The sequence below is a fragment of the Orycteropus afer genome, unplaced genomic scaffold (assembly GCF_000298275.1).
Source record: "Orycteropus afer afer isolate SDZICR_OR568_19922 unplaced genomic scaffold, OryAfe1.0 scaffold00169, whole genome shotgun sequence".
Lineage (NCBI taxonomy): Eukaryota > Metazoa > Chordata > Mammalia > Tubulidentata > Orycteropodidae > Orycteropus > Orycteropus afer.
Genome location: NW_006921756.1, coordinates 3,505,969 through 3,517,915, shown reverse-complemented (window position 1 = coordinate 3,517,915; position 11,947 = coordinate 3,505,969). Strand labels below are relative to the sequence as shown.

General features: G+C 39.2%; 1 protein-coding gene across 1 annotated transcript in view; it reads right to left on the bottom strand.

Moving 5' to 3' along the window:
• Positions 1–265: 265 nt before the first annotated feature.
• Positions 266–11,947, bottom strand: part of LOC103201954 (cytochrome P450 4Z1) — a 67,479-nt gene continuing 55,797 nt past the window's right edge. The window contains exons 10-12 of the mRNA XM_007946724.1: positions 8,944–9,008; positions 1,925–2,007; positions 266–434 (exon numbers count right to left, since the gene is read on the bottom strand). Coding sequence (XP_007944915.1) covers positions 266–434; positions 1,925–2,007; positions 8,944–9,008 — 317 coding nt within the window. The remainder of the gene's footprint in view (positions 435–1,924; positions 2,008–8,943; positions 9,009–11,947) is intronic.

The window sequence follows — 11,947 nt, the reverse complement described above, 5'->3', positions numbered from 1 at the left end:
TCCCACCAAAAGGCAAATTTAATGATCTATCAGAGAATTCAGAATTACAGTTGATGGTTGTTAAAAACCAATCAGAAGAAGAAATTATTTTAATACAGTTTACTTTTTATGATGATCAATAGTTATCAAAAAAACAAAATTATCAGAAGTATCCTAAATTATACAATTTATCAAAATATCTTAACAGATACATGTTTTGGATTACTTTTATCCTTTCTTTGATAGGAAATTTGTTTCATTAAACATTATATGGGGAGAATCAATGTTAGTGAAGTTTCTTCAGGATCAAATGCATTCCATTTTGGGATTTGAGGACGACTCTGCGCATGGGTTGGGGAAGCTTGGAGGGGTCAATAACCAGCTCGAAGTGGAGCAGCATCAAGGCCAGGGCTATTTTGCATTCCATCATGGCAAACTGCTGCCCGATGCAGTTCCTGGGGGCCACCAAAGAATGAAAAATGGTACTCGATAAATTTGTACATTATTAAAAACATGAGATGTCTTTTTATATATGACAGCTTTTACAGAGAAACATAACCTATCTCCTCAGCCTTTCAGTTGTGGCAGAATCCAGTAGACATTTTATTTTAGATTAAATATGGCATGATCATAAAGTCCCGTGATTTCAAAGACCTGAAAACACTGGTTCTGTTATTTTTGAATCCATCTTACTAAATGGTTATGAATTGTATTGAGATTGCATTCTGTGGAAGTCATTGTAACTAGAAAATTTCCTCCAGATCATGATAAAGAAAAGCTACTTCTTATGGCTAGTTAGAAGCATCTTCAATTGAAGACTTGATGTGTGATATATGCCTTCAAAACACACAAAATGGCTCCTGCACCAACATCCTAAACTTTGTACTCCCTTTCTTTGGCTTCCCCTCCCTATATGTTCCGGAGGTAGCCAGCTTGCAGCTGCTGATGCCAACACCTTATCAGGAAGGACAACCAATGTAAAAAAACTTATTGTTGGGCAGAACATCTTGCAATACGTCCAGAGGCGGGGCTGACCACCTGCATTGGTCAGCAGCCAGACTAGTCTGGCTACTTATGCAAGCCCCCTAACATTGTCCCAGGCTAGTGTAAATATTAATGGGACTGGAAAGGGGAGTGTGGATCTCAAGAGACTGGACCAGCCTGCTGCCATTGGACACAGTGCTGCTTTCTTGTAAGATCCCCTAGTAAACTTGATGCCTTTTAGAGTGATCCTGGGTTGGTTTTTTGGTCTCTCTGGGAAAAGTTATTCTGAGGCATTTGCCCTCTTGGGTCTGCACTCCAACACTTGGCATGAGAATTCAAGCCTGACTCATTCAGTGGATTGTATTGTCATTTGATAAAGAAGCTGCATCTCCCACTATGTGCCAAAGGGACACCTGGACTTGCTCCCTGTGGGAACAAGAACTTTGAGCTGCCAATGTTTCCTGTCCTTATGACAAGGTGGTATTCCCAACCATTTGTTTATTGCAAGTATAAGTGCAGTCTTTGGGAGCTCTGGTGGTGCCTAAGGCATTTGACTGCTAACCAGAAGGCTGGTGGCTCAAACCCACCAGCTGCTCCTTGGAAGGCTGGGCAATCTACTTCTGTAGTGATACTGCCTCAGAAACCCAAGGAGGGGTTGCTATGAGTCAGATTCAACTCCATGGAAGTGAGGTTTTTTTTTTTTTTTAATTTGTTGTGCAAGGATCTGTATCAATCTATGCTTTTGTTCCACGGATCAGAGTCATCCTTGGTGAAATTAACTAGTCTTTTCAGGGGCTTGGCAGGGCACCATCTGAATGCACTTGTCCCAAGAGAAGATAAGCCAGGTAAAGCAATGGGGAGTCACAGCAATGCTAATTAGCTGAAGAAATGAAGGGAATGAACTCTTTGCTAGTAAGCACTCGTCTATGTTTCCACCAATTTCATTGGCTTGAGTCTTTACCTTGATCCCGCTGAGAATGGTATGAAGGCATAGGTGTGTCTTTTATAACGATTTTCCTTGGAGAATCTCAAGGGATTAAAGACCTATAATGAGAATGAAATTCCCATTTCCATCTCATTACCCAATGCAATGCATCATTAACACATTTCCTAAAGCTAACCTTAGGAATTTAGAAAGTTCAGATACTAGTAGCCTTGCATGGTGCTCCCCAAAAGTCTGCCAGTGAAAGTGTATCTGGGCATAGAAGCAACTCTATAATTTAGTGACAGGTTAAAAACACCCCTATTCACTAAGGTCCTAATGCACTGTTTCCCCTTTCACACTGAAGTCAGCTTACAGTTTAGTTTCCCCATGTAGGTAGAGTGTCCCATGAATATTTTCTGAATGCTAATTTTAGAGAAACATCCACAACTTTATTCTCTCCAGATCCTGTTTGAAATTATGTCTTACCACATGGTGATGCCTTATTAATAAACAATGAAGTATTTATTTATTCATTTATTTAATTAGTTGTTGTTGTTATGTGTTGTGGAATTGGACCTGACTCATAGCGACCCCTCCTTGGGTTTCTGAGGTAGTATCACTACAGAAGTAGATTGCCCAACCTTCTTTCCAAGGGGTGGCTGGTAGCTTTGAACCACCAGCCTTCTGGTTAGCAGTCAAGCGCCTTAAGCACTATGCTACCAGAGCTCCTATTTAACTAGTTAACTACTCTTTTAAAATCCTTCTAGAACTTCCAGTATGATGATATGGAAATATGGGCAGAATGATTTTACCATCCACATTTCAAGGCCATGGGATTTTTATTGCAAATAGTCAATGCTTTCTCTTTCACTTGATAGACCTTTTTTTTTTTTTTTTTGTAAAGAAACAGGGTTTCTACTTGTCATGAGAGTTCCTGCCTGATGAGGACCAGTAGGGAACAGCAAGGACACATTGAGTGAGGGTGGAGGTGGGATTTAGTAAGGGACAGGCCCCACACACTAAAAGAGTCCATTCTAGAGCTTTGGGCTACTCAGAAATATTCAAAACTACTACTATTAAATATGTGCTTGTCAAGGTATACCTTCATGAATATATGTCTACATAGAAGCACAGCAAAGATTAACTCTTCCACTTTTTTTTTTTTTTAATTGAATAATTCATTTTTAAGTTCAACTTCTGTTAAGGAGCTCTGGTAGCATAGTGGATAAGACATTTGGCTGCTACTGGAAAGTCAGCAGTTCAAACCCACCAGCTGCTCTGCAGAAGGAAGATGGGACAATCTACTTCCATAACGATTTACAGCCTTGGAAACCCAATGGGGGGCCGCTATGAGTTGGATTTGACTTGGTGGCAGTAAGTTTTGTTTGTTTGATTCTGACTCATAGCAACCCTCTAGGCAGAGTAGAACTGCCCCATAGGGTTTCCAAGGCTGTAAGTTTTTACAGACGTAGACTGCCTCATTTTCTCAGTGGATGATGGGCTTGAACTGCCAACTTTTTGGTTAACAGCTGAATACTTTAACCACTGTGCCACAAGGGCTTCTTCTTTGTTGTTGTCGTCAGGTGCTGTTCAGTTGTCTCTGACTCAACAGCAACCCTATGTACAACAAAACGAAACACTGTCCAGTCCTGCACCAGCCTCATAATACTTGCTGTACCCAAGCCCATCATTGCAGCCACAGTGTCAATGCATCTCATTGAGGGTCTTCCTCTTTTTTGCTGACCCTCCACTTTATCAAGCTTGATATCTTTCTCCAGGGAATGGTCCCTTCTGACAACATGACCAAAGCAGGTGAGACAAAGTCTGGCCATTCTTGCTTCCAAGCAGCATTCTGGCTGCACTTCTTCCAGGACAGATTTATTAGTTTTTCTGGCAGTCCATGGTCTTTCAGTATTCTTCACCAACACCACCACTTAAAACCATTAACTCTTCTTTGGTCTTCCTTACTCATTGTCCAGCTTTCACATGCATATGAGGTGATTGAAACCACCATGGCTTGGGTAAGGTGCACCTTAGTCTCCAAAGAGACATCTTTGCTCTTCAGCACGTCAAAGAGGTCTTTTGCAGCAGATTTGCCAAAGCAATATGTCATCTGATTTCTTGACTACTGCTTCCATTGGTATTGATTGTAGAACCAATCAATATGAAATCTTCGACAACTTCAATCTTTTCTCCATTTATCATGATGCTACTTATTGGTCCATTTGTGAGGATTTTCATTTTCTTTATGTGGAGGTGTAATCCATATTGCAGACTTCATCGCTAAGTGCTTCAAGTCATCTTCACTTTCAGCAAAGCAAGGTTGTGTTGTCTGCATATCGCATGCTGTTAATGAGTCTTCCTCCAAACCTGATGTCATGTTCTTCTTTATATAGCCCAGTTTCTTGGTTTATTTGCTCAGCATACAGATTGAAAAATTATGGTGAAGAGATACAACCCTGCTGGACTCCCTTCTTGATTTTAAACCATGCAGTATCCCTTTGTTCCATTTGAAAGACAGCCTCCTGGTCTATGTACAGGTTCATGAGTGCAATTAAGTGTTCTGTAATACTCATTCTTCTCAATGCTATCCATAATTTGTTATGATCCACACAGCTGAGTGCTTTTGCATAGTCAATAAAACACAGGTAAACATCTTTCTGGTATTCTTTGCTTTCAGTCAAGATCCATCTGACATCAGCAATGATATCCCTTGTTCCGTGTCCTTTTCTGAATCCAGCTTGCATTTCTGAAAGTTCCCTGTCAATATACCGCTGCAACCATTTTTGAATTATCTTCAGCAAGATTTTACTTGCATGGTGATATTAATGATATAATTTCCATGTTCTGTGGGATTATCTCTCTTTGGAATGGGTACAAGTATGCCTCTCTTCCAGGCAGCTGGCCAGGTAACTGTCTTCCAAATTCTTAGGCATAGACAAGAAGTGCCTCCAGCATGGCATCCGTTTGTTGAAACATCTCAATGGGTATCCCCTCACTTCATGGAGCCTTGTTTTTTACCAATTCCTTCAGTCCAGCTTTGACTTCTTCCTTCAACTGGTTCTTGATCAAATGCCACTTCCTGAAAAGAATGAACATCGACCAATTCTTTTTGGTAGAGTAACTTTGTATATTTTTTCCATCTCCTTTTGGTGTTTCTTGCACCAGTAAATATTTTGCTTGTAGAATATTTCAATATTGCAACTTGAGGCTTGAATTTTTTCTTCAGTTCTTTCAGCTTGAGAAGTGCCAAGCATGTTCTTCTCTTTGGTTTTCTAACTCCAGGTCTTTGCACATTTCATGATAATAATTGACTTTGTCTTCTCAAGCTGCTCTTTGAAATCTGTTAAGCTTTTTTATTCTGTCATTTCTTCCATTTGCTTTAACTACTCTCTGTTCAAGAGCAAGTTTCAGAGTTTCTTCTGACATCCATTTTTGGTCCTTTCTTCCTTTCCTGTCTTTTTAATGGCCTTTTGCTTTCTTCATGTATGATGCTTTTGATGTCATCCCACAATTCCTCTGTTTTTTGGCTATTGGTGTTTCATGCATCAAATCTATTCTTAGATGGTCCCTAAACTCAGATGAGGAGCTCTAGTGGCATAGTGCCTAAGGCATTTTGACTGTTAACCAGAAAGCTGGCAGTTCAAACCCATCAGCCACTCCTTGAAAGGAAGACTGGGCAATCTACTTCCGTAGAGATACTGCCTCAGAAACCCAAGGACGGGTCACTATGAGTTGAATTGACTCAATGGAAGTGAGAGAAACTCAGGTGGAATATTCAGCTTCAGCTTGAACTTGCATATGAGCAACTGATGGTCTGTTCCACAGTCAGCTCCTGGCATTGTTTTGGCTGAAGATATTGAGCTTCTCCATCACCTCTTTCCACAGATGTAGTTGTTCTGATTGCTTTGTATTCCATCTGGCAAATTCCATATGTATAGCCACGCTTTATCGGAAGGAAGGTTGGGCAATCCTACTTCTGTAGTGATACTGCCTCGGAAACCCAAGGAGGGGTTGCTATGAGTCGGGGCTGACTCAACAGCACATAACAACAACAACAGCCACCCTTTATGTTGTTGAAAAAAGGTATTTGCAATGAATAAGACATTGTTGTTGTTGTTATGTGCTGTTGAGTCAGTCCCGACTCATAGCGACCCCTCCTTGGGTTTCTGAGGCAATATCACTACAGAAGTAGCTTGCCCCATCTTCCTTCTGAGAAGTGGCTGGTGGGTTTGAACCTATGGCACTACACTACCAGAGCTCCTGAATAAGACATTGGTCTTGCAAAATTCTATCGTGTCATTTTTATTGCCAAGGCCATATTTTCCAACCAGTGGTGATTCCCAACTACTGGTGATTCTTCTTTGTTTCCAACTTTTGCATTCCAGTCACCAGTGATAATCAACCCATCTTGATTGCATGTTTGGTCAATTTCAGAGTCCAGAAGTTGGTAAAAATCTTCAATTTCCAAGTCTTTGGCTTTGGTGGTTGGTGCATAAATTTGAATAATAGTAATATTAACTGGTCATCCTTGTAGGCATTTGGATATCATCCTGTCACTGACAGCACTATACTTCAGGATAGATCTTGAAACATTCTTTGTGATGACGAATGCCATGCCATTCCTCTTTAATTTGTTATTCTAAGCATAGTGGATTATTTGGTTATCTGATTCAAAATGGCCCAAACCAGTCTATTTCAGCTCACAAATGCCTAGCATATTGATGTTTATGTGTTCCATTTCATTTTTGACAACTTCCAATTCTTCTAAATTCATATTTCTTACATTCCATTTTCTAATTATTAATAGATATTTGCAGCTGTTTCTTCCCATTTTGAGTCATGCCATACCAGAAGTGCCTCCTTCTCAGGCACAAACAAATTATGGAAATTATGTCTTTGTGTGTTTTACATTTACTTCTCCTGCTTCTGATACATGGTGTCTTTCTAAACTGATGTCCAGTAGTACGAGGTATAGCATGATGGTGTGGCACAACTTACTTTGAATAATATGTTGTTGTTGTTGTTGTTATGTGCCATTGAGTTGGTCCCGACTCATAACGCCCCCTCCTTAGGTTGCCAAGGCAGTATCACTATGGAAGTAGATTGCCCAACCTTTCTTCTGAGGAGTGGCTGGTGGGTTTGAACCGCCAGCCTTCTGGTTAGCAGTCAAGTGCCTTAGGCACTATGCTACCAGAGCTATAGCACCATCAAAATGGATAATGTTTTTTTTTTTTTTTCTTGTTTATGCAGTGCCCCAGAGAAAGGGAGTTGGAGTCTGATTTACCCTCTAAGTCCTTGGTTTGCAGAAGTTCGAGGACCTAGTTGCCAGTTTTGTGTATAGAGGTCAGGGACCAATTGAGAAGAAAGAGATCAAGACTGTGTAACGCAATAAGACAAGTGGAGATAGCCTTGGCATCTGTTGACAGGAAGTGATCTAAAAAACCCCAAGGTTTTTTGCCAAAATTATGGGCAAGACTGGGATAATGAAGTGAGTGTAACACAGGGACTAGAAGTTCCTGGAGGCAACTGGTTCCAGGAGAATATGTGGCTCAGGCAGCAACTATTCAGCACCCAGCTACACTGGTGTTGCCATCGGTAACATTGATAAGGCTTGTGAAAGTGAATTAAATTAGCTTCCAACTTATAGCTCTGCTGGTGCCTGAGCTAGGATTGGACTCAGATCTGGCATTTCCACAGCCATCAACAAATGGCAACTCAACTGTGCGATATCATATTCAGCACTGACCCAATGTGACCAGAATAGAAGTAACGGCTCTATGAGCTAATCAGATCTCCAAGAGTTTAAAAGCAGGATTGAGCCTTTATTAATTTAATAAACATCTGGGATCTTGGGCCACCTTTGCCTGGGATAGCAGTGGATGCAGGGACGCCTGAAATGGAAGTTTCTGGACCTTGTGATAAGAACCTATGAGACCATGAACAATTGATAATTAAGGATTGATGAGAATATATGATGAACACAGATGTGATAAAATAGCCCATTATTGTTACAGCTCAGATTGGCGATTTCACAATCTTAAGACAATTGACACACAATCACACTTGACCAAATCCATTGACCTCATTATTTTTCCTTCACAGTAAATAAAGGCTTTTGTCATATAAAAACTCACAAAAAAAAAGAAAAGAAAAAAGAAAAAAAGAATTGTGATCTTTTTACTTTTTCCGTGTTTTCCAAATGGACTGAACTAGTAACTTGTGCTTAGAGGTGGCAATTGAAACACTAATGTTCAGATACTACCTGAGCATTGCCTAATAAGGATTGCTGATTAGCCTATTCTATAGCACAGTGGCTAAGACACTTGCCTGCTAACCAGATGGCTGGCGGTTCAAACCCACCAGCCACTCCTCGGAAGGAAGTTTGGGCAATCCTACTTCTGTAGTGATACTGCCTCGGAAACCCAAGGAGGGGTCGCTGTGAGTCGGGGCCGACTCGACGGCACATAACAACAACAACAACAACAACAACAACATAGGCCTGGTGCTGTGGAGTTGGTCAGAGAGCTGGCTTGCAGCCAAAGAGCATGATTTTTCTATCCTAGCACCTGCAAGTCTCTATCTTTCCCTTTCTCATGTTATGTATGTGAATGAGAACAATGGTCCTAGAGAGTGAATCTCTAATATGCTCTAATCTTTTAAAAAAACAAATTATTTATAATCTTGATGCTTTAATTATTACCAGTAAAAAATTATTTGCAATATACTTTATAACTCAGTGTGATTAACTTGACTACAAAAATAAATGAAATAGGGAGCAAGAAGATTATTCAGAGCTGTGTCAATCCATTAATCACATTCCTCCTAATTCTCAAAAAGATATGATATGCATCTGTTGATGAAACATCATCATGGAATACAGCAATGATTTGAAAAAGACAATGCTTTTCTTTAAGAGCATAGGGTGTTTGTTCTGTTTTGCTTTTTGCAAATACACAGTGATTATTCTAAGTGCTCACTCAACTGTCAATATTCTTCTCTTCCCTCTCATTGTGACTGACTATTTAAGATGGTAGGGTTTAGGACAATCATACCTGAGGGTCTTCCCAGATAGCAGGATTGTGGTGGAGAGCCCAAATATTGAGCAACACAGTTACTCCTGAGTCAGTAAAAGAAAAAAAAAAAAGAATGCATGAGCTAAGATTCTTTCATATCTACTGATGGGAAAGAATTATACATTCATTTATCATTTACTTAATCCTTTTCAACGTATTCATTATAGAGACACTTGAGTAAGCAATATGGAGATAAATTGAACCTACTCCAGTCCTCAAGGATCTCAACACAATTGCAACACAAGGTGTTAAATCAGAGAGAAGCCCAGGATGCTCTGGGAGTAGAGGAAGTACACCTCATCTATAAAGCCATTAGGTGTAAGCAAGAGAAAGGGGCCAGACAAGGTCTTCTTAGCTCAATATCATAAATATGGCAGAAGCAAAACAGGAAAATAAAAGAATGTAGGGAAGGGGATTTGAAGCAGACAAAGCAGCATGAACCAAATCATCAACTCTTAACAAAGTTTGGAAAATTTGACTAGAAATTTGTGTAACAGGGTTGAGGAAGGAAAGTGTCAATAGATGAACCTGGAGAGGTTGGCTGGGCATGTACAATGCTATAGCATATAAATCATGCTAAGACTTTTATGTTGAAGTCAATATGGATCCTAAGAGATTTTAAGCAGAGATTGAGTATTGTTTTTCTAAAAAGTTGTTTTCCTAGTTAGCCACGTGAGAGATTTTATTATTTTTGTTATTGCTAATGAAGGAGCCCTGGTGGTGCAATGGTTAAGCACTCAGTTGGTAACTGAAAGATTGGCACTTCAAACCCACCCAGTGGCTCCATGAGTGAAAAAAATGACAGTCTGCTTTTGTAGAGTACTTCCTAGAAAACCTATGGGACAGTTCTATGCTGTCATGTGGTCAAAAATTGACCCGATGGCACCCAACAAAAACAGCAATGTTGTCAATGAGCCATATGGCACATAAAGCCAATATGGTGCTGAAGTAATATGTTATAATGTTATTAAGTATGCACTGATCACTCAGTGGAGATGATATGATTTTCCTTCTTTGATCAGTGATGAATTATATTAATGGATTTCTGATATTGAGCTACACTTTTGGAATAAGACCAACTTAGTCATGATATACTTACGTTGATGTGTTGTTGGATTCTGTTTACTAGTATTTTATTTGTTGTTGTTATGTGCCCTCGAGTTGGACCTGACTCATAGCAACTCCTTCCTGGGTTTCCGAGGTGGTATCACTGTGGAAGTAGATTGCCCAACCTTCCTTCCAAGGAGTGGCTGGTGGATCTGAACTGCCACTCTTCTGGTTAGCAGTTAAGTGCCTTAGGCACTACGCTACCAGAGCTCCTAATATTTTATTTAGAAATTTCATATTGATATTAATTAGTGAGAATCACCTAGATTTTTTGTGCAATCTTTATCACTTTTGTTATTAATATTATACTTCTTCCTTAAATGAACTTTAAAGTTTTACTTTTTATTTTTCTATAATATGGACATTTTAAGTAGTAATACATAGTCTTTAAAAGTCTGATAGAAAGCCTTGTGAAATTGTATAGATCCAGGTCATTTTTGGGGCTCTGAAAAATTTCTCTAGTTCTTGAAAATTGAAATGTTTATACTTTTTATTTTTCCTAGGATCAGTTTTGGTAAATTATGTTTCACTATAAAATTATCCAGCCACTTCTCAGAAGGAAGGTTGGGCAATCTGCTTCCATAATGATACCGCCTCAGAAACCCAAGGAGAGGCTGCTGTGAGTCAGGTGCGACTTGACAGCACATAACAACAAACAGCATAAAATTATCTAATTTTTCTAGTTATTCAAATCCATATGCATAGACCTGTGTAAGATTAGCTGGTAGTTTGACTCTTTTATTGACTTTTTTTCCCCAAATCAGGTATTTTTAAAAAATAGTTATGTAGCTTTTTTGTTTTTAATAAGATTACTTTCTACATTTACCCTAATTAACTCATTCTTCTGCTTTCATTTCCTTTCCCTTTTCCTTCTTTTTTCCAGATTTTTTAAATCAATGTCTAATTCATTTGTTTGAATTTGCACATTATTGTAATATTTTTAATATTCCATGCTATAACTTTTTCTCTGAAGATGCTTTAGCTGTATATTGTTGATTCTGATATCTAGAGTTTTCATGATTCTTTTTTATTTTTTTGTATTTCTACTCTGATGCAAAGTTTTTAATATAGTATTTTTAAAAAAATCTCTAGGTACAAAAACCTGTAGTTTTGGGGCTTTGAACCCCATATTATTTTACTCTCTCAAGCCTCATATCCTAGAGTGTATCCTTTGTATTGGGAGCTGTGGTGGTATAGTACCTAAGGCATTTGAGTGCTAACCAGAAGGCTGGCAGTTCAAACCCACCAGGCACTCCTGGGAAGGAAGACTGGGCAATCTACTTCCATAGAGACACTGCCTCAGAAACCCAAGGAGGGGGTCACTAGGAGTCACTATCGACTTGATGGCAGTGAGTTTGGTTTTTTTGGTTTATCCTCTGTATTGGATCAGCTTCTTCTGCCTGCAGTAAATATTTTTTCATTTCTCATTCTTTGGTTCCAGAAACGTTGTTTTCTCTTTAACAATTAATGGAGGTCTGACCAAGATCACAAGAACAGACAGCCCATTGAAGTTTAGCATTTGCTATGAAGTTGGCTCATGGGTTTACCAAATATCAGCTCCTTTGGGTGAGGCTCCAATAATGGTCAGTGAGATAGTTTTGGCTTTTTCTAAGCCTGTTCTTGTCTTTCTTATAAGTTTCTTTTTATTCTGGTTTATAGCCAGAGTTTCCAGTTTATAACTATGGACTTCTCCCACTATCTTTCTCTTTGTTTTATTAGTGTTGTTGTGACTTGTCTGAAGGATTTTGCAGAACTGTCATAGTTTGGGCTATGTCTATCTCCACAATTAGGTTTACTGGATCATTAGATCCAAAGTCACATGCTATGCCATTAATATATCTACTATTTGCTATAAAGAATCTCTCTCTCTCTCTCT